Genomic DNA, 23,381 nt, shown 5'->3' with positions numbered 1-23,381 from the left:
AATGTAATTCAATACTCCTAGAAAACATTGACACTGCCTTCTATCTTTGAATTCATAAGGAAATTCATGTAGCCTTTCTACTATGTATAGTTGAAGCTCCTCTTCATTACCTCGAATTTTTAGACCTAAAAATTCTATCTGAGGTTGCATCCAAATGGTTTTTATTTCTAAAAGAACCATTCCTTCTTTTTTAAACACTTGTGCCACCTGCGTCAAATGTTCTAAATGATCCGTAATATTTTTACTAAATACTAAAACATCATCGATGTAAACTGCAACAAATCCAGTCATTCCTCCAAACGCTCTGTCCATTCTTCTCTGGAAAATTCGTAGGGCATTCTTCAGTCTAAATGGCATTACTAGTCATTCGAAAAGCCCAATGGGCATTGTGAAGGCTGTAAGAGCTATTGCTCTTTCTTTGACCTTTATCTGCCAATACCCTGATTTGAGATCGAATTTAGAATAAAATGAGGGTTTCTCCCTTCTTATTTTATTTCTAAGAGATTCCTGATTAGGCAAGTTATACCCATCGTCTCTTGTTTCTTTATTCAGATCTCTATAATCAATAATCATTCTGGATTTTCCTCATACTTGCTTGACATGATTTGTTACCATGAATGCTACACTTCCATGCTCACTCATACTGTGCCTAATAAGTCCCAAATTTAACAATTCTGGAATTTGCTTCTCAAATTCCTTTACCATTTCATTTGGATAACTAAACCATTTACTTCTGATAACTGTATCGAGATTTTTAAGCATAATATCAGCTTCTGGCATGGCTTTATGCCATAATGCCTACGGATTCTCCGACCAATTTTTTGAAAGCATCTTCTTGATTTCTTCAAGATAACTTTCTTCTTCTTCAGACGACTGATTTACCTTTAGAATACTTCCTGATATCAATTCCTTCCAATTATCAAGTTTCTCCTGATAATTAGATTTTTCTCCCAATTTTTCTTCCTCTACTAACATATAATTCTTTACAGTAGTATCTGAGGGCTTCGGAATGAAATGATTATCTAGGATAATTCCTTGTAAAAATATTGTAAATGGCTGATATTTTCTAAGGAATTTACTTCCCAAAAGGAAATCGTATGGTAAATCTGGAATTAGGCCAAGAATTTGCTCCTCATATTCTTTGCCATTCATCCTGATTTTAACATTTCTGGCAACTTCTCCTATCTGGAGAATAGCACTGTTACCAATTATAACTCTAAGACTTTCTGATTCCCAAGTCACTTCTGGAAATCTAATCCTAGTGCATGACCATGTACACCCAGTGTCAACAAGGGCTGTACATTCTATCTTCCCGATAGAAATGTTAACCAATGTTGCCCATTCTTCAAATTTGGTGCTCAAAATGGATGCTCCCGTATATGCTATATGAGACTGGCCTTCATCTTTAACTGCATAGATAGGGATTCTTATGGTTCTCTGACCAACTACCCTTCTACTGCTTGATGGTCTTAATTCGGATGGTCCAGATCCTTCTGACCTAATTTCTAAATTAATATGTAACGACCCGAATTTTTTTAAATGATATTTAAATAATAAAGAGAGAGGGAAATAGAAACAGAAACAGAAGGAGGCTGCAGACTTCGTCGACGACATTGCATTTGGGAAATAAAATAATTTTTAAGAAACTACTTGAATTCGTCGACGAACACAGGGTTTCGTTGACGAAGGCTTAAAAGATTTCGTCGACAAACACAGGATTTCATCGACGAAGACTTAAAAGATTTCGTCGACGAACACAGGATTTCGTCAACGAAGGCTTAAAGGATTTCGTCGACAAACACAGGGCTTCGTCGACGAAGAATTACCGAGAGGGGTTCTAGAGCCGAGAATTTCGTCGACGAAGACTAGATTTCATCGACGAAATTTGTGAAGAACTCGTCGATGAAGGTTGGGCTCGTCGATGAGTTTCGCCGCCAATAAATATGAAAAATCCGATTTTTATTCATTTTCATGCTCCTCTCTCTCTCTCTTCTCTCTCTCCTCTTCGGTCCTCTCACTCTCTCTCTTCAATTTTGGCCCCGCCAGTCGCCGGATCGAAGATTTAAGGCTACCACGATGCTCCTAGCGAAGTTCTCTGCGAGTTTACCGGAGCGGATCGTTGGGAAAACGAAATTGAAAATCATCCCAGAGTTGAGGTAAGGCTTTTTAAGCCAAATTAGACTTTGTGGTAGTTATAGAAATTGATGTACGCATGAAAATATTGATGATTAATATCGGGAGTTTTGAGTTTCACGATATTTATCAGGAAATCCTACGGGGGTTAGGCTAGGATTTTAGGGGGCTTTCTCAGTAGTCAGGTAAGGGAATAAACTAAAACAGTCATTTTCCATACAAATTATTATTGATTATGAGTAAATTTATTTTCAGAAAAGCATATGTTATAATGTGTATTATGAATGAAATGTACGATTGGGAAAATATTGCTAGGATAATTAAAATGTATATGTATGTATGAGATGCCCAAAAATCATGATTTTAGTATGACTTTTAACAGAGCATGAATGGCATGAATATTATTTTACGTGAAATGAGATATGATATGAATGTTTTTACGAGTAAAACACATTTTCAGGTATTTTGGAAAGATGGGTTATGTTATATTGAGTTGACGAATATATGATAAATGAGTTATTTTTAAAATGTAAATACCTGAAACGTATCTGGTGCGAGGCCATATTTATGTTATCGGCACGAGGCCGTATTTACTATGATTTTGGCACGAGGCCATGTATTTATGCTATCGACACGAGGTCGTATTTATGTTATTGGCGCGAGGCCATATTTACTATGATTTTGGCACGAGGCCATATGTATGATTTCGGCACGAGGCCGTATCTATGTTTTTGGCACGAGGCCGTGATGATGTTATGTATATTCATGTATTATATGTTATTATAATCAGGATGTTAGTTTAGTTCAGTTCAGGGCTCGGTACCGTAGCTATATTGTAGATCAGATATTTACGTCAGATTAGTGCTACCGTCCCACGAGAGGATGGGAGATGGATAGTCGATGTGGCTTTCAGTAGAGTGTGGACGTCCACTTGGCAATCCAGACCAGGGTGCGGCGGGCCCATCGTACTTACAGACATAGTTGATTCGATAGTGGTCTGCCAGCCATTGTCGGGTCTCGCCTTCGGGCTGCACAACCCATCATGGGGGGTAATACATGACATTAGCTAGCTATTCATCTTGGGTTTGTTTTCAGTATTACGAGTTATAACAGATGTTTATGTATGTTATGATTTATTAATGAATATGAAAGTACATGATTACCCAGTATGATATTATGATTATTCCAGAGTTATGAAATGTACTGTATATGTATAAGCACTTTAAATATTCATGTTGCCACACAGTTGTATTTAGTTTATTTTCCCTTACTGAGAAGTGTCTCACCCCCAACATTAATTAACTTTTCAGGAAACCCAGAGAGACCGGCGGCTCAGGGCCGCTGTTGAGTGGTTGGTGCTTCCCTACTAGAAGGGTAAGCGTTGAACTAGGACTAGAAGATTTTTATTGCATGATCCTAGTGTTGTTTTTGGCTCTTTGGAGATTGTACATATAAACAGTATATTAATGTTAATAGAAAGCTCTGGTATTATGCATTATGGTTGGATGATTGTGATTTTATTTTACTGCTGCTAGGTTTTTCCGCTGTGTTTGATAGGTGTCCCCGCTACCCACGGGTTCGGGTTGACCATTTGATGTATTTTGTTATATTTTAACGAGGGACGTTACATAATATCTTCCTCTCTAGATACACTCGCTCTACTAGGAGTATAATCACTTAGAGGTTATGTGATGATTAATCTATTTGTCTCTTGTCTTACTGACGCTGGCAAAAGATTTTTCAATCTTTCTTCTGTCCTTGGGGTTACCCAAATCTGAGGCCAGCTTAGCACTCTTGGATTCACAACTTCGGGCTGTAATCCTCTAACTAAGTCCGCTTGATTTGTCTCAAAGAGTTGAGTGAACGTACTAACTCCCCTTCTGAGGGCTGGTTTCCCCGTATTATAGAACTTTAAATATAATTTGGAAATAATTCTAATGCACCTCCTGTCTGGGCTACATTTTAACATATTCTGCCATTCACGCGTATTAACTCTAATTTGTAGAGTTTTTTCCACACTCTTGTCTTGGAGGTCAACATGTAAATCTGGTATAACTTTTATCCAGGTTGCTCCTTAATGCAAGTTAGCTCTTGCTCCTCCTAGCAAGGATCTACCAAAATTTCCAATACTTCCATCCATAACTGCAATGAGAATAAGAACATCTTGTCCTTTTCTTACTAAGGGATCAATTCCAACCTGGATGATTCCATAGTGGACATATCTTGCCTTCTTATCCATTGCTCTCTGGACTTCTTGTGTTGTTAACAATGGAACTATAAATGTCCCGGCATCCGTACTAGATACTTCCGTTGTTACCTTTTTTTTTATTACCTTTACTGTCTCTTTGTAAGGTATCCATGAGGTCTGGTATGCTTTGGCCCAACTGGCTCGAGGCATCCTCCATTCTTGACAATCCCTACTTTCTGAAGGAATTTCAGTTTCTGCATTCTGCACTAGATCTTCTTCTTCTCCTGCTAGAGAAACTAGTTCTGGTGCTGCTCTTATCATAGCTAGTCTTAACTGTCTCAGCTTGAGATCGTAAGGAGATTCATCCTCTAAATCTTCCTCTTCTTCTTCTGATTTAGAATATTCTGAGAAAATAGAATAAACACTCTCATCATCTGAGTCTATTTCCTCACCCTAAATCGGTTCATAAAGCAGTTCTAAAGTGTTCTCCGTCAAAATACTTTTGAGGCTACCCTTCCTTTTTTCTGCTTCTGGACAATTATTAGCCTTATGGCCCTTCTTGCCACAAAACCAACAACAATCACAATTTTCCAAGGATTTTCCTTGTGGACATTTGGGATATCGTCCATATTTCTTTTTGAACGATTCCTTGATATCTTCTCTTACCCTACTGGGTCTAAGATATCTTTTTTCTGGGTATTTTTGCCCTTTTTTAGAGCTCTTTCTCTTCCCAAATTTTTTCCAAGTCTTTCCTTTGACTTTGGATACTTTAGTTTTCTTATGGCAAACTCCATCGACACAACTAGTTTTTACTCGTTCTGAGTATTTAGTTGGTCTCTGGTTACATCCATATCTTCCTGCTACCCCACTTATCTTAGCACAGCAGTCTGAATTCATAAAAGGCATGTTTCTTATATCCTGAAACATATGCCTCTGCATACAATAAAGTCTTATCATTTTCCTTACTGTTTCTGCTCTGACTCCGAGAGTATCTGATACTTCTGTATCTCTCTCTAGTCTCTGCTTAATAGCTTGTTTTACCACTTCTGGCCAACTACCGAGTAATTTATTGATGAAGACTTCTTTTGCATACGCTTGATCTTGTGGTCCGAGCTTGTAATACCAATACTGGTATTCACAAAGAAACTCCTCAAAGTAACTCATGTCACAAATCTGAATCTTTGTGAAAGCCATCCTGGCCTTCTCAACTAGCTCGTCCCCTCTATCAACTAGCAAATATCCTACAAACTCCTGTTTGAGGAAATCAGTTATGATAGCAATTACTTCATCTGGAGTTTTGATGGTGTTAATAATGATGGTACTCACATCTGAGTTCCTTTGAAGTATTTCCCAAAAATCTCCAACATTTCCTCTTAGTGTGGCTACTACAAATTTATATGCTTGCTCCACCGACCAAGATTCAATTCCTCTGCTAAGGATATGATATCTAATATCCATAGCCCAATCATCAATTGCAACTGCGGGATCCTTTTCACAATTAAGCCTAAGGATGGTTCCACTAGAACACTCTTCCTTGGTCTGAATTCCTCCTGAATTCTTCCTGGGTAATTTAAAACAGACTCCTGCTGTTTTGTCGTGGTTTGGAGCATTTCCTTGAAAGATAACTTCTTTCTCTCCCACGGATATGGTTCCATTCTTAGGGGCTGCCATATTGACTTAGCATCCCAAGATGAAACTTCTAGAAAACTTACTGGTACTGTTTCCCTGAAATTTGATGGTCCTGCTTCCGCAGTTCCACCTCTTGCTGAACCCTTACTGGTTCTTGCAAGGATTCTTTCGGCGCTGGCTAATTTCTTAGCCTTGAGGTCTTCTACCTCATTAAGCTTTTTATTGATTCTCTTCTGAATCTCTAAAACTTCATTCTCTGTCCATTTTTCACGATGAAGAAGCTTATCCAATTTGTCCTAAGCATTCTGGATATCTTCAGTTATATCTGACAAAACCTTTGTCTCATCAATGTCTCTGAGAGCACTCTGAACCTCCTATTCCTGTGCATCTTCATAGTCTTTAGTAGTATATCTTCCTGACATGCTACTTTTGACTTGAGACGTTTGAGTGTCTTCTCCCCTACTGAGAGATTGTATTTTGTCCTCATAACTTTTCATTATTTCTCTAATTTTATTCGTGATGGACTGACTATCCTTCATTTTTGAAGATGAATGAGATTTTGGCCGTCTGATTCTGATCCTAGAGTTCTGTGGAGTTGCTCTAAATGCCACTCACACTGCCTAATTCTAGATTGATAAAGGCTAATCTGCCTTTCAATCTCTATTAGTTGTGATTCTAGACCTTTCTTTACTCTTTTTAGATCTATCACAATAGGATCTGATTCAAAGTTGGCTTTAGAAGTATCTAGTTTGAAGTATTTTTCTCTCCAAACTTCTTCTATTAAATTCTCATAAAATCTTATATTTAATTTTAATGAAGCCTTCTGATAGAAAGGGGCACCTTCAAACGATTATTCAATGATCCAATTTAAACAAGAGCAGAATGTACCCATTTCAGCATGGTGTGTGTGCGCGTGTGTGTGTGCACTTGTGTGTGTGTGTGTGTGTGTGTGTGTGTGTGTGTGTGTGAGAGAGAGAGAGAGAGGGGGGGTGAGCAAACGATCGATTCGACCAAATTTGGACAATTAAACGAATTAACTGAAAATTTCAATTAGTAAATGATGTTAACCGAACCGACCGAACTGACAAACTGAACACAACTGAATTACCTTTTCAAATAATTCGGTTAACCAAATTTAACCGAATTTAAGCGAAATTATTTGTAATTAATTGTTGAAAACTGAATATAATTATGATTTTTTTTTTACCAATTTCAGCTAATTAAACACCTTATCTATTAATTTATTAATAAATATTTTTCCTGCATTTTTAAAAAAGAAAATATTGACAGCAAGCAACCACCTCTGAACATTCATGTTATGCCAACACAGTTGAAGAACAATTTAACACATCGGCAATTTCATAATTTCAGCTCTAAATTGGTTCCAATATTTTCTACACATTCATGTATATTTGGAAGAATTTGAACTTCTAAAATGAAAGGTATTTCTCAGAATTAAGCTATAATTCCAAACTTCACCTCAAAATCAGCCGACAGAGTTGCAACACCCAAACGCCATTGAACTGAAGAAACCACCGCCAGGAGAATGTTTTTTGAACAAAGTCCCAACATTTTCCGAGTCCCAAAACCCTACAAATCAATTGCTGAATCGCTCAAATTAAACAATTTCTGCAACGCAAATAGAGCTCGAAACAGAAAAGAAAAGCCCTAACCACTGCTCCCGAAACAAACCGCTCCCAACTAGATATCATCCCAGAAGCTTGTCTTTGCAAAGAGAAGCTAAAAAGAGAGGAGAAAGGGATGGGAGAAAGTGTGGAGAGAGAGAGAGAGAGAGAGAGAGAGTGGGGAGTGGAGAATGGAGATGGTTCGATGGAGGGAGACCTAAAGCTTCGGTACAGCACAGAGGCAAAAACAGTAAACAAATTAAACCCCAGCCCTCCGCTCCACCTTTTTCCCCCCAAGCCAAGCCCCACCCCTAACAAATTAACATATAATAAATTATATTTAAATTTTAATTAATTAATAAATCGATTAACCGAATTAATATGTGCAATTAACCAAACCGAAACCCAATTCACCGAATTTTGGTGAAGCCCAACCAAACCGACCGAACTGGTTTTTTTACCCAAACCGAACCGATCAATTTCGGCCGGTTGAATCGATTAATTCGGTTTTTCCAAATTATGCTCACCCCTAGAGAGAGAGAGAGAGAGAGAGCCCAAAATATTACAGCATAACACTAGGCAAACATTACTTTAAAACCCAAACAGGAACCAATAATATCATACCATCCCGCAAATACTTTTTGCTGTTCTATCCAAAGATGCATCAAGAATGGGGCTCTCAACTGGAGCCTCAAGTACATTGCAGAATATACAGATACATGTACTATAAATTATATTATATATATTTATAAATGACGCATGTAAGTCTGATAAACAGCTTATGTACAATACATGGATTCCTGAAGGGAGGAAAATGGAAAAATATAGGGAAAAAAAATACTAACATAATCTGCCATTGCCAGGGTATGCTAACAAAAATGAGGAATATGAGACTGGATGGACTAATGATAAGAGGGGAAAAAGATATTGCAGTTTGGTGTCGTCCACAAAATAATTGAGATCCATTGTGAAGGGAACGAGGCTTCCGTCACATTTGAGTTAGAGCTGTACACTTGGAAAACTATCAGTGAGCAGGCTGCTTTAAATATCGCCATTCCTGTCAGCAAGCTCAGGAGGAAAGTTGAGGTCGAAGAAGGTGCCCCCGAGACCCCCCCTTCTAGCACGTTTCCGAGGAGAACATCCACTCTCAACCGAGCTCCCAGAGCCTGATGGTCGGTCAGCATCCGTTCCTCCTACACATGCTCTATGTCAGCAAACAGATTTTGGCCTTACTTATCTTCATATTTGCATCAACAGAACTATAATTAACCACACATCACACAAGATTTATATCGATACAAAAAGGAACCCAAACAACCCCCCCCCCCCCCCCCCCAAAAGAAAAAAGGCTTTTGGTGGAATTAAAAAAATAAAAACAAAATTGAATGAAACTAAAACTAAATTCTCATCTTATGCATGGGAAGCATTACCTTGTAATCAAGAGTGATGCCGTTTTAACCAAATTTGTAAATTTCAACCTTTTTTTATACAAAGTCCTTGAAATTTCATGAAAAAACTTCCATACCAATCAAAAAATTTTAACATTCTAAAAAATTATGCAGAATATATTACTTTCAATCTCCCTGGCCCCCTTAAAACTCTTCCCTAGAAAAGAACCACGAAAAAAGGGAACTACTGCCATAGCATATGCTTATGCACCAAAGGAATGATAGTAATCGCACAAGGGAGTCATGCAGACTACTGGTTCAATATCTTTTATTGTTGAGTGACACCAATTTTCAAAAAATTTATATATCCAAATCAGTGGATGGAAAAAGAATAACATAAACCAACTCATTGACAACATAGATTTCCTAATGATAGTTTGTAAAATAGAGAGAGAATCACAAAGCCCGCAAGAAACATATTCCAGGATGGGGAAAAATAACATAAACCAACAACAAAGATTTCCTAAATGGTAGTTTGTGGAGGACAGAAAGAATGGCAAAAGCATTCAAGAAGCAATTTCCATCCAAATGCAGAATTTCTTCAACAATATCGTGTGATCAATGCATTCACATTGGATCAGAATAATTTCAACAGATAAGCCATAAGCCCTGTCAAGCTATGAAACCAAATGCTATGCCATCAAAAATCATCAAGGAAAAAAAAAAAAAAAAAAGACACCCTTTTAAGTGTTTTTTTCTTTTTGGGCAGCACCCTTCAGGTAAACATAGATGAACTGAGAACATTACAAAGGGCAACTAACCTTCTGAGAAGAGGACAAAATTAGAAATTATAGCATTCACAAAAAGTTTAAAGGCGATACCAATCAATAAATTACGAAATTCAGTTCAGTAAGATGAAAAAAAAAAAACATCAAGTGGAGCCATGCAAAAGCAGACATGTTGACACTAGAAAATAGATATGGACTCAAATCTACTACAACATGAACAAGGATCTTGATATGGCTGTGTTTTAATTCTAAATATTTACCCTTTTAGTGTAACTAAATTTCACTTTGGGACGAAAAAACAACAGAAAAAGGAGCGGGTGGGCTGAATGGACATCTTAAACCTAATGTATGGTATTATGAGGGTTCAAGATTTCAAATAACTTATTTCCATTCAATCAATGCACAATCATGCGGAAGACACAGCAATAATAGATGATTGAGTATTAGTGCAACCTTTTTCTGCTGAGAAGGGGACAGGGTTTCAGGAGGCGCAGATCATCTTAGTTGAACTATCAGTTTCTTAAATATATGTAATCACTGGAAGACACCAAGCAAACTTGATTACAAACAACAATGGCTGAGAAGAAGCAAAAGATTCACAAAAATGCAAATGTGAAAAATAAAAAGACTCCAATCGCATGAACTCAATGTCACCTTATTTAATGAGGAATTCATCATGATATAGAAAGTCACAAGAAATTCAGTATCCTTTGCATCTCATGTTCCTGTAATTACCAACATGTTTAGACACAGTTGATGGTAACACAATGGATGATAAGCGGATGCTCAAAAGTTAGAAGGACAAAGATATTATGTTCAAATCCATAGCTATGTAGCCACAAAAAACCTGGACAATTTGCCCCTGTTATATCAGAAGAGATACAGCAGAAAGACTGACACACAGTATGGTAAATAGTTGGGTAAGAGATTAAGATGGATGCAGATAAAAATTGTTCTTTGTTCTATTTTTATTCTGTCAAACAAGAGAATATCAGAAGATACAAGACAGGAAGCATTATATTGATTAAAGATATGCCTACAGGCTGCATTCTGCATTCTATGTGGATCAGAGTTAGAAATATCATCTAGATCAGTCAAATATTGTATGATTCCAAATGAATGCATTTATATCTATTACCACAAGAACATCTATTACCACAAGAACATTTAATACCATAATAATCAATGGAATTGAGAATTTCATTTCTCCTATTTTCTTTCGTTTCACACAGTATGAATTCACTCACTGACACCATTTTTTAACTATATCCCCCATCATAAGCTCCCTTCTCAATGGTGTTTTGATTTTCACGTTAGGGCCTCAACTTCCTTGTATGCAAAGATGATTGTCCTTCTATTTCCCTGGAAAGAAGTTTTCCAAATAGCCCGATTTTTTTGCTAGATATCTGTGGTTCTGTCTCCAGGTTATTTCTATGTTAAGCTCATATCTTTTTTCCAAACCATTTGTGCAAGTTTCAAGAATTATCAATTCGATACCAAATAGGGCCGACATATAAAAACAGTTTAATCCACTTTACCATTTGTTCCTGAATCTGATGGTACACATTTATCAGTATCATTGGCTTTGGTGCTCCCACAAGCAGACAGTTCTGATGCCCTCTCAATACCCTTTGACCTGTAGGGAGCTATATTGTGGGTACCAAGCTGGAGAGACCCTAATAAATCATTCTCAATGCATTCATACCTGCATGTTGTTATTTAAGCACGTGAATTTCAAATGCATAAATAAATAAATAAAAGATTCAAAACTTTTCACAGCCATACCGACATTTTCTTACAAAGAGAATCAACGATGACAGACAAATTGATGACTTGCATCCTTATGTTCATAACTTTATCCACAGTAAACTGATCAAATGGCTCCTCTAAACACTTGGAGAGATTCTCAACATTTGCCTCAAGCTGCTGTTGCTGGTCCTCAAACAAATGTTGTTTAATTTCCCTCTCCTCATTCGTCATCTCATCCTTAAATAGGTCATCTCCAAACATGTAAAATGCAAACGGATATGAATATGAAAGAACACGCCTTGATCTGAAGAGTCTATTGAGCCCATTTGTTACCCAACTGAAATCTCTGAGAGATGATTCTTTCTCTTCTGAATTTGACACCTTTTCTCGGATAGTCTCCTTCAATTTACTTTCAAGCTTAAAAGAATCCGTATGGGCTTTGTAACGATTGTGATAGTGCATATACCGATAAAGATCCCGCTTCGCACGTTCAGCTTTTTTCTCCCGGTCTTCTTTGTAGCGGCCGCAACTATGACCAGCAATACTTGACCAAGTATGATCTCGACCAGTAGCTCCACCACAAAGCCAACTATGTAAAGTAAAGAATTAAAAATTAATAAACTAATGTAGGGAAAATCAAGTGCAAAGTGCAGATGAATCCAACATTTCAGAGGGGGGGGGAAAAACCAGCTGAGAAATTTGCTTCAGTTTTCATATAAATTCAGTTAGATTTGTTCCATTTCTGGAATTTGCTAACTGCAAAATCTGAAATGAACTGAACAAACCAAATATTTACTTATCAATAAAAAAAATATGTTTTGTACCATGTAAAACTAAACAGTATTTTATATTTATCTACCGTATACATCTACAGATGTATTAAGTCATATACTGCCCAAAAAATTAGAAACAGAACAGAACCAAACTGATTTTCAGGTTCAATTCGGTTTAATTTTTCTTGAAGAAATTTGTTTCAGTAAATTTTTGAATTTTTCTGCAGACTCAAAATCACACTAAATGCAACTTACCAAAAATAAGCAAAAATAAGAAAATCTAACTAGCTCTGATCCTCTAATCCTATTCCTCTTGAAGTCATGAATTATGTATTCATAGGTCTTCTGCATCATATGGCTTCGAGGGTACGAATTTCACAGAAGAAAAAGTTGTGAATTTCCCTCTTTGTGGTGAATTGATGACTTTCACATTTAACCATTTACCCAGTCTCTAAAAATATAAACACCATAGTGGCTACAAACAACTTCCCTCCAAATCCAAACCCCCTCTAAATCAAGTGTGCGCGCCCACGCAAACAAATACAGGGAAGAGAGAGAGGACTTAATGTAGAGAACTAATTACCATGTTAGTAGATGAGATGGAGATGAACTAACCCAGTGTGAAGGGAAACTATCATAATGTCAAACTCTATTCAAACAAGTAGTCCAGCAAATTATAGATTTCTTGCAGAACTGAAAAGGTTATTTATATATCTCAACTCACTCAAATAAAGTAAAACAGACAGAAAATTCTCACCAAAATGCTTGCCCACATATACAGCTCACAAGGTTGCAGCCACCGTTCTTCTCCACAGGTTTGTGGCACTTTGGGCAAGGCTTTGTATGAACTGTAATCCAATTAACAGTTTCTGACTCATCTCGGCACTTCTTGGTCCAAAGCTCCCACATGATACATGAACAAGGTGAGTGTGCTTCTGTTAAGCAACTGAAGCAAAACTGCATACCGCATGAACATTCTACCTCACAGAACTCATCATCCTCAACACGTATAGCATTCCCGCAATGGGGAACACTTGGACACCATTTAACCATTTTGTTATCTTCAATGTATGACTCGAGAAGAAAGCGATCGAATTTTTCTGCCAGATCAGGATGCCTTTTACTGACTAAATTTCTGACAATGACTTCATCACATATAGCATTGCATTTGTGCGCCATGCACCTGATACGCTTACTTTGCCCCTCATTTATCTTCACAATAAAATGCTCCGTCCAGCCTAAATACAAAATTAAGACCCCAAAATTTTAGCTGCATATGATAGCAAACAAATCAAGCAAATTTTTCAAGGACATAGGACAACAGTATGAAAGAAATTTCCTTATATCACAACAATACATATAGCATTGCATTTGTGCGCCATGCACCTGATACGCTTACTTTGCCCCTCATTTATCTTCACAATAAAATGCTCCGTCCAGCCTAAATATAAAATTAGGACCCCAAAATTTTAGCTGCATGATAGCAAACAAATGAAGCAAATTTTTCAAGGACATAGGACAGCAGTATGAAAGAAATTTCCTTATATCACAACAATACATAACAGAAAGGTATTAATCTGTGGACTACTAAAGGTAACAAACTCATCCTAAGAGTACTTCTATGACAAGCAACTTAAGTACAGAAATGAATAAATGATAATATATATCCACAACACAGAAGTAGCAAATCTAAGGGTCATAAGTCAAACAGCACTATTTCTTTCTCCTATTATGCTTATTCTAGTTGCATAAACTACAGTATAGAACAAGTTCAGTGGGTTTACAGTTATTGCAGAAGCTGTGGCTGCAGTCCATCCTTGTCACCTCATTGCTTGGCACATCATCCATGCAAATATCACATGATACTGTAGAAGACATTGGTGATGAGTCAAGATCATGATGCTCAACCACAGTAACACCTGCTTCAGTGAACAACGATCGTTCCCCCTTCTCCACAAGCACCGCAAACAACTTCTCAACATCCCAACGGTAATGAATAAGTAAAGTCCGTGCATGGTGCTCTCTCAGTGATAGCAGGTGCATCACATTCTGCAAGTCGTCCCTCTAGAGAAACATACACTTCTCAAAACATCAGCAATAGAGAAACACATAAATTTCCACTAAAAAATAAATCAAAACTCCTCTGCTTTCCTCCCTCTAGTTCATTACCTGTGCAGCCAAAAGAGACTCTCTCGTTATAACCTGCCAAAACAAGGGTTACAAAAGAATCTCAGTTTTCCAATTTGTACTGAAACACATAACCGGCTCAAATAACCCAAACCCATATACAAGCTTTGTTCACTTATACGGTATAAGCAACAGTACTATAACACCATGTTTACTTATTCTAAAGAGTAGTCTCCCAAAATTTGAACTGAAACGAACCTTGTTGTAGCTGTGATAATTTAACCGCGTAAGAAGAAGAAGAAGAAGAAGAAGAAGAAGAGTTGGATGAGAACATTGGCATGGATTAACTCAATCGCCTACAGAACCAGTGAAACCGAAATTCACGCAGAACCAGAGTTCATGTGATAAAATTTTTCATAACATAAGCTGCTTTATGTACATTATCGGTCAGTAAAGAACGGAAGAACGAACGAAACTGGAAACAACAAAACCGACCTCAAGAACTCAAAACCTTTAAGTGAATAGAGAGACCTGAACTTCATTCGGTTTAAATTCGCAATCAATCATCACATCTAAAATTAACAATACCAATCTTCATACACCAAAGAAAACAACAGCACGACATAAAAATTACCACACAGACAAGAAGACGGAACTCGCAGGAAAACCCTACAGAGAGAGGGGGGGGGGAAAGAGAGATGAAAAATCAAAAGCTTTCCGAGACTAAGGGAGAATAATTGTGATTGAAAAACCCAACAAAGCGAATACCTTACAAGAGGGACCTTTCAGCGGGGCCCACTGGAGATCAGATTCATCCCTTTCGAGTCCGTCGAGCGACTCTCGATCAGAATAATAGCGATCTTCGTCGCTGCTCACACAATCCTCCATCGAAGAATAAGTGTATAAAAATTGACAGATAGGTATGTAATCTATATAAATTTATACAGATAGATCGATCGACGAATAGATTCTACGAATTGATCAGGACTGCCGGCTAGATCGCTGCGGATGCCGGCGAGGACGCCGGCGACTAGGAGTGAGAGAAGGAACTTTTTCTTTTTTAGAGACAGAGAAAGAGAGGCTTTGGGTGTGCCGTACGGAATTACAACGCCTGGTGGGGAAGTGGGCGAATAGGCCGATAGAGGAACAAAAAAGAGGACATCTCTATATAACGACGTCGTTTGGAGGACAACTGTGCGAATGCTATGCTGGTGGCTGTAAATTGCCGCTCAAGTCAAACGACCACGTTTTGTCCTTTTTTAAAATTGTAATTTTAAAAATTATGTAGGGATGATATTTTATTAAATTTGTTTGTAATATATTGTAGTAAAATAATTTCACTCATAATTTTTTAAATTACAATTTTGCACTATTATTAAATTATATTACCTTTTTTTTAGGCACGCCGTTTATACAGTCACTCCACTTTGCCCTCTATTTTTTATCCAAAAAAATTTTTTCCTATAAAAATTAGTTCCAAAGTCATTTTATAAAAACTATTTTCTAAAAAATTACAGACTCATCCTTTCTTTAACAAATTAATTTTAAATTAATTTTAAAAATTTATGAAAATTGTTTCTGAAACAATTAGCTTCAAAATAATTTAATAATTTTTTTCCCTAAAATATAGGAAATCTAAGTTTTCATTCCTTCTTTAGGGTGTGTTTGGAACTTGAGGAATAGACAAGCTTGTTAGCAAGAGATAGCATGAATAAGTTGTTTTTAAATTGCCAAATGCCAAATACAGAAATGAATAAGCTCTTGTCTTTGTGGCCATAAGTCTCTCTTTTTTTGTCTTAATTCAATCTTACCCATTGAGAAAGTCAATCAAGTATTTTACTCGAAAAAAGGAAAGGAAAGGAGGAGGGAACTCATTTTTTATTATCTTTTCTTTCTATATAAATACTATTGAAAATAAAAATTTATTTTGATATGATTAAAAATATTTAAAAAAAAAACTAAATATTAATAATGAGCATAATCAAAATTTTGTTCATAAATTTGGTGCATTTTTTACTTTCTTTTTCATTTTACTTGACAATCAAACATGAAAATGTGAATTCTTTTATATTTCTTTTACTTTTTATTAGTGTTTTCTAAGTTCTTAATAAAGAAGAATTTATCCTAAATATTAATTTCAAAATGATTAGTTTGAGATCTATTATTTTTGTTAAATTTACTTCACCGTAGTTAAACTACATTACTCTTTTTCTTCCGTGACATATTCCACTCATTCACTTTACTTTGTTTCCTATTTTTAACAAAGAATTTCTTTTTCCCATAAAATTAGTTCCAAAGTAATTTTATAAATTTTTTTCCTAAAATATTACAAACCTGTCCTTTCTTTAGTAAGGAAAATTATAATTAACTTTAAAAATTATAAAAATTGTTTCTTAGAAATTAATTAACTCCAAAATAATTTAATAAGAATTCTTTCGCAATCCGAAATCTCATTCTTTCTTTAATTAATTTCAAAAATCATTTGAGAGAAAAATCCTAAAATCTCCAAAAATACATAATTTTGATATATTTTTTGTGAAGAAATTTTATTTAAAATAAAGTTTAGATCTTTGGAACAAAATTATCATATAGATTTTTATATACAAAGATCATATATTTGGAGCAAGCCTATCATATATTCATTTCACACGAAAGTCATATATTTGTTATTGCAAAAACATTATTGAAAACATCTCATAAACTTATTGAAACTTCATATTATATCCTGTGAATGTGTTTTAGAAATTTATTGTATTCATTAGCTTGTTAAGAAGCATTTGAATTTGCATAGAATTGTAATCATATTATTGTATTGACGGTTCGGGTTGTGAATCGGGGTGAAGAGGAAGTTACGCCTCTTATAAGTAGTGGACTGTAACGGAAAGCTCCGTCCTAGTTAAAGGAGAGGGTTTAGTGGAATCCTTGAGCGTTTTGCTCAAGGCAAGGACATAGGTCGGGGTAGGCCGAACCTCGTAAAAATCTGGTTCTTGCATCTCTCTTTTCCTTAACTCTTTTAATTTCTGCCTACGCTTATTTATCTTTTTGTTGTGTATGTTAAGTAATTGGGTAATTCAGTTTGCTTAATTAAGTCACACGTTAAATTGATAAGTTGAGAAATATTGAATTGCTTGTCATCTAGGTTGTACGTGTATGGTTGTGAGTTTTCAAATTAGGACTTGAGTGACTTAGATTTTAAAATACCCATTTCACCCTCTCCCCCTCTTGGGATTACACCTAAATTAACATTTGGTATCAGAGAGAAGTTACATTAGACTTAAACGTTTTTTTGTAAAAAATCACAATGACACACATCGGTGTAACCTCATTCGGTGAGAGCCACTCATCCACATGACCACCCATCTTTTGTGGTGTTAACTACACATATTGGAAACAAAGAATGAGAATTTTTCTTCAAAATGCTGATTGGAAAGTATGGAAAGTTGTTTTTAGAGGAAATCATATTCCTATGAAAATTGTAGAGAAAGAAAATATACCTTAGACTGGGGATAAATACATAGATGAGGACATGAAAGCTCTTCAAATAAAAGCTACTACAATGAATCTGTTATATTGTGTTTTAGACGTAAATGAATTTAATAGGGTTATGACATGTACAACTGCTAACAAAATATAGGATAAATTAAAAGTCACATATGAATGGACTAAAGATGTAAAAGACAGTAGAATAGACATGCTAACTAGTGAATACGAAGCCTTTAACATGTTTTCTAGTGAATCAATCCAATCCATGTACACCAAGTTCACTCACATCACAAATTCATTGCATGCTCTTGGTAAAACTTACCCTACTTATGAAATGATCAGGAAAATTCTTAGGGGATTACCACCAGTCTGGGAGGAAAAGGCTACAGCCATAGTAGAAGGACGAAACCTAAAAGCAATGACACTAGATGAGTTAATTAATTAAATATTAAGGAAAAATTACATATAGGGCCCTTGTACTTTAATAAAAAATCATTGTTGGTTTTTTGAATCCGATCTTTGTTTTGATGCTAACAAACACAAGTGTTTCTTATGTGTGTATTTTAGTGCATGAACAGGTATTATTCAGGTCACACATAAGATCAAGAGAACATGGAAGCCAAGATAGGACTTAAAGCTCAAATCTAGCGTATTTCATGATGTCAAAGAGTAAAAGAGAAGAATAAGACATAATATTTCTTTTGTAATTACATTTATTTATATTTTGGTTTGTAATAATGCATGCATCTACATGATATGAATTGAATGCTCAGATAGAACCGTAGACTGACCGTAGGGAATCAAATGTCATAGTTTGACCTTAGAGCAGACTTCGGTCAACCGACGTTAGATTTTTTAAGCTTAATTTAAAAGTCTAGGTCTTACACTGACCTTAGGTCCCCAAATATTTCATGAAAAATCTCTTGAACTAAAATGCCATACCTATATGAAAAAGGAAATTTTTTTATCAAAATATGGACCTAAATCTACTTTGAAAGAGTTTCGGGTGACCGAACTTAGGAGATTATAAATGCGTCAGTCGACTGAACTAGTAAGAAGCCAACAAGTTGACTAAGGCTCGGGCGACCGAACCATAATTAAACTAACCGTCCCCGGTCGACCGAACCTTAAAATTAACTTTTCCCACTGTCCCCAAGCGACCGAACTTGTAGTTCAAAATAGGCTCAGGTGACCGAATTGTGAGTTTCATCAAACCGAACCACTTGTCGGGCGACTAAACCTTGAACGTTTGGAAAATCTCCTTGGTTTCAGCCAACCACACTCACCCTTGGGCACCCGAACCCAAAAGCACATATTTTCTCTTTGTCTCTGTTCGGGTGACCGTCCTTAAGGACTAGGCGACCGAAACTCTCGGGTTGCCAAAAATTAACTACATTAATTGGGCTTAAATTTTAATTAAATTTTTTCAAAATCCCCAATAGGTCCCCAACGCTCATAATTTTTAGAAAAATTATAAATATCTCTTTCATTTGTTTAATTAGCAACTTTGATTAACTTTAAAATTCTCTCAAATCTTTTTTAATCAAAGTTCCCCCATTTCAATTCCTATTTCAAAAATCTTTTATGGGGTAAATTTTATACTCTCCAAACTCTTTTTATTATTCTTTGGAAAATCTTTTGAAAGAGAGCATCTTTATTTTAGGGCATTTACTTCTTGCATTTATGCTTTCATAGAAAAATTTTATCTTGCAAGAATCATTTGAAGAACAAAAATCCTAGGTTCTCCAATTATTCTTTGAAAAATATTTTTAAGAGACTATTTTGTAAGGGTCAAAACCTTTAAGCGTTCATCATACAAATTACTTTCAAAGGTTGAAATATTAGTTTGAAAAACACCCTTACTCTACTTGAGCATTAATTTGATATCATATGAGAGTGCATTAGAGTTTTTAATGTGTACATTCATGCTTGTATTTAGAAGCGTTTTAATATGTATAAAAATGATTTTTATTGTACTGGGCTTATCCCATTAATTGAACTGGGGAGTCTCAGCCCCATAAGTGAAATCTATTGGGTTCAGCCCGGAATTTGAACTAAGGAGTCTCAGCCCCATAAGTGAGACAAGTTAAGCTCAGCCTTGTAATTAGCTAGAGTTTTCCTCGCCCCATAAGGAGAGAATGTAAACGGCTTCTGCTCCGCTCGTTTAAGTGAGCGGGTTTAGTGTAATCCTTGGGGGGTATGCTCAAGGCGAGGACGTAGGTTGGTTTAACGGAACCTCAATAACAAATATCATGTGTTGCTCTCTCCTTATCGCATTTAATTTATGCACTTTAAATTCAGTATGTGTATGCTTGTTCACTTATGGTTATATCGAATTGCATGCACACATTCACTTTAAATGAGATATACGTGTATGTTTGCACATATTGCTTATTCCATTTTACATACACAACCATAATTAAAATGTGATATGATATGTGGTGAATCGGCACTTAGTTTAAATTAGTTGAAAAGTTTTAAAACCCAATTCACCCCCCCTCCTCTTGGGATCATACCAATTCCAACAATCACCTAGCACCCTATGGTTTTATTATGACTACTAAGCTACCTTGTAGCTTCCAAAACAGTGAAAGTTATAATGCCATTTTTTTTTTCAAAAATTAATATAGTAGATGAAAAAGGTATTTTTATAGAAAAGAATGCCCTTAAATGGATTTGAATGAAGCACAATACAATTTTGTACAATGCTTTATCTAAATTCATACGAAATCAAATCCAAAGTCTCATATTCATGCTCTCAAATGTTGAGTAAAAGAGTTGTAATAAAACATTAATAAAAAGTATTTAAATACTATTGAAAATGAAAATTTTTTTTAATTTTTGAGATGTTGAAATTAATAAAACTTTATTAATCTTTTTGTACACATAAAACTGTACAAGGCCATCCTTTTATAGGGAGATATACAAGGGTATTTTGGGGAGATATATGAGAGAGAGATATGCTAACATCCCCCCCTTAAACTCAAGATGGTATCGAAGATGTCATCTGGAGTTTGCAAACTAAAGCACGTCATGAAAATATCAGTCAACTGATCAGCTGAAGGAACTAACAAGAGGCGAAGTGTCTCGTCCTGAAGATGATGACGCACAAAATGATAGTCGATCTCGATATGTTTGGTGCGTTCATGAAAGATATCATTGTGAGCGATCTAGACAGCACTATAATTGTCACAATAAAGCGGAGTGCTCGAAGGTTGAGGAACTCCCATATCTTGGAGAAGCCAAAGAAGCTCAGAAGTAGTATCAGCAAGCGCCTGATACTCAGCCTCAGTGCTAGAGCGAGCAACAATAGTCTGCTTTTTGCTCCGCCAAGAGATAAGAGAGTCACCAAGTAAAAAAAGAAAACCAATGGTAAACGGATGATCAATAAGGTCCCCTACCTAATCAGCATCTAAATAAACTTGTAATGTCAATAATGAGTGAGAAGAAAAAAAAAAGACCATGAAATAAGGTGCCCTTCACATACGTAAGATGCGAAGAGCAGCTGCATAGTGAACGGAACGAGGAGCCGACATAAACTGGCTAACAAGGTGCACCGCATAGGCAATGTCTAGTCTAGTGACAGTGAGATAAATCAAGCTCCCAACAAGTTGCGGTTAACAAGTGGCGATGGGAAGGGAAGCTTACCCCATCAGTTCGGACGAGGAAAGTTGATGTTATGCTCCAGCGGATATCAGATTATCTTACAGTCGGTGTAGACAGCCGTGTGAGGAAGATAGAGGTATTTGGCTTGGTTCAAGGAGTAGCCATCATAGGTAGGGGACACTTCTAAGCCAAGGAAGTAGCAAAGAGAATTGAGATCTTTCATCTCAAACTGCTGACACAGAAAGTGTTTAAGCTCATGAATACCAGAAGTATCATCACCAGTAATGATCATATCGTCAACATAAAGTAGTAGAAAAGTGATGTCAGTAGTAGTGTGACGGGTAAAAAGGGCTAAGTCATAAGGATTAGAAGCAAACCCAAGTTGGGCAACAGTGGAGCTGAACTTGGCAAACCAAGCACGAGGAGCTTGCTTTTAAGCCCAATGAAGGCAAAGACGGAGACGAAACGGACTCTAGGAGAAATGGGATACCCAGGAGGGGGCTGCATATATACCTCCTTAGCCAAATCACCATGTAAGAAGGCATTCTTAACATCCATCTGAAATAAAGGCCATCGTCAAGTAGAGATAACAGCCAAAAGGGAGCGAACAGAGGTAATACAAGGAACAGGGGTAAATGTCTTCTCATAATCAATGTCATATTCCTGAGTAAAGCCTTTTGCCACTAAACGAGCTTTATGTCATACTTTAGAACCATCGGAGTTTGTTTTCCGTTTATACACCCATTTTTTTCCTTTTTCAGTCTTACCAGGAGGCAGGTCAACCAGGTCCCAAGTATGAGTTTTGAGAAGTGGGTCAAGTCATTAGATTATAGCTTGCCTGTCAAAGAGGAACAAAACAAGTTTCTTGATAATTGCGAGGCTGTGAAGGGAGTTCAAGAGTAGAAATAATAGTGATATAGTCACTAGATAGGGAGGAAGGTGCCCTTACGAGCTAGAACGATGGACATCCAAAATCGTGGACTCAGGCGGAGTGGAAGCATGATGTGCAGGATAATCAGACGGTCAGGTGCGGGGCGACAGATGGGAGGGGATCACCGATGACGCTGCAGACATGCAGTAGAGGAAGAAAGCGGGAGAGGGATCGATGGCAGGATCAGCGAAAATGGGGGAGTCTGAGGGACAATCAAAAGAAAATAGAGAGATAGTAGCAAACATTTTGTGTTCCCAAAACTGAACATGCCGAGAGACGCGAAGACGCTTGGCTATGGGGTCATAGCACCGATAACCCTTGTGTTCAATGCCATAACCAAGGAAGCAACAGAGACAAGAGCGAGGTTCAAGTTTTGTATGTTCATGAGGTGGAAGCAAAACAAAGGAAAGCACACCCAAAAAACTTTGAGAAGGAATAACAAGAGTGACCCTTTCCATAAAGAGCCTCATATGGAGATTTATTGGAAAAAGTAGGGGTTGGAACCCAATTAATAGTGTAAACAGCGGTAAGAGCAAATTCACCCTAAAAGGATTCAGGGAGGGATGCAGAGAGGAGTTGAGAGCGAACAGTGTCAAGAATGTGACGACGCTTATGTTTGGCACGACCATTCTGTTGGGAGGTGGATGGACAGGATCGATGGGATAAGGTGCTGGCCTATTGAATGGTCTTCATGAAGGGTTAGAAGTTTTTATAGAAGGTTAGAAAGTATATGTAGGGCTTTATTGGATCGAAGACTTTAAGGGTTGCAAGCAAACTGAGTTTTTAATCATTGCTTAAAGGCACGTAAAGCATTAAGTAACCCAGTAAGTGCGATCAGCAAAAGATTTAAATCCATGTATACACGAGAGTTAAATTATCGATTATAAAAATGACAAAGTAACGAGACCCGTCCCTTAGAAGGAAAGGAGCAGGTCCCCCCCCCCCCGACAAATCAGAATGA

General features: G+C 36.7%; 1 protein-coding gene across 3 annotated transcripts; it reads right to left on the bottom strand.

Annotated features, from left to right (window-relative positions):
- Positions 1-8,165: 8,165 nt before the first annotated feature.
- Positions 8,166-15,542, bottom strand: LOC131155254 (probable E3 ubiquitin-protein ligase ARI2). Of its 3 annotated transcripts, XM_058108260.1 has the most exons (7): positions 15,169-15,542; positions 14,443-14,475; positions 14,058-14,337; positions 13,031-13,511; positions 11,541-12,089; positions 11,290-11,456; positions 8,166-8,768 (listed from the first exon to the last, which is right to left on the bottom strand). In XM_058108260.1, exons 1-7 carry the CDS (start codon positions 15,286-15,288, stop codon positions 8,617-8,619), a joined length of 1,782 nt encoding a protein of 593 aa, XP_057964243.1. In that variant the 5' UTR covers positions 15,289-15,542; the 3' UTR covers positions 8,166-8,616. The 3 variants fall into 3 exon arrangements, with proteins under 3 accessions (XP_057964243.1, XP_057964245.1, XP_057964244.1); XM_058108261.1 differs by lacking the exon at positions 8,166-8,768 and having other exon boundaries at positions 11,551-12,089; positions 15,169-15,504; XM_058108262.1 differs by lacking the exons at positions 14,443-14,475; positions 15,169-15,542 and having other exon boundaries at positions 13,031-13,714; positions 14,058-14,150.
- Positions 15,543-23,381: the final 7,839 nt, after the last annotated feature.

This window comes from Malania oleifera, chromosome 5, assembly GCF_029873635.1.
Source record: "Malania oleifera isolate guangnan ecotype guangnan chromosome 5, ASM2987363v1, whole genome shotgun sequence".
In the NCBI taxonomy this organism is placed as follows: Eukaryota; Viridiplantae; Streptophyta; class Magnoliopsida; order Santalales; family Ximeniaceae; genus Malania; species Malania oleifera.
This window is presented reverse-complemented; position numbering and strand designations above follow the sequence as displayed.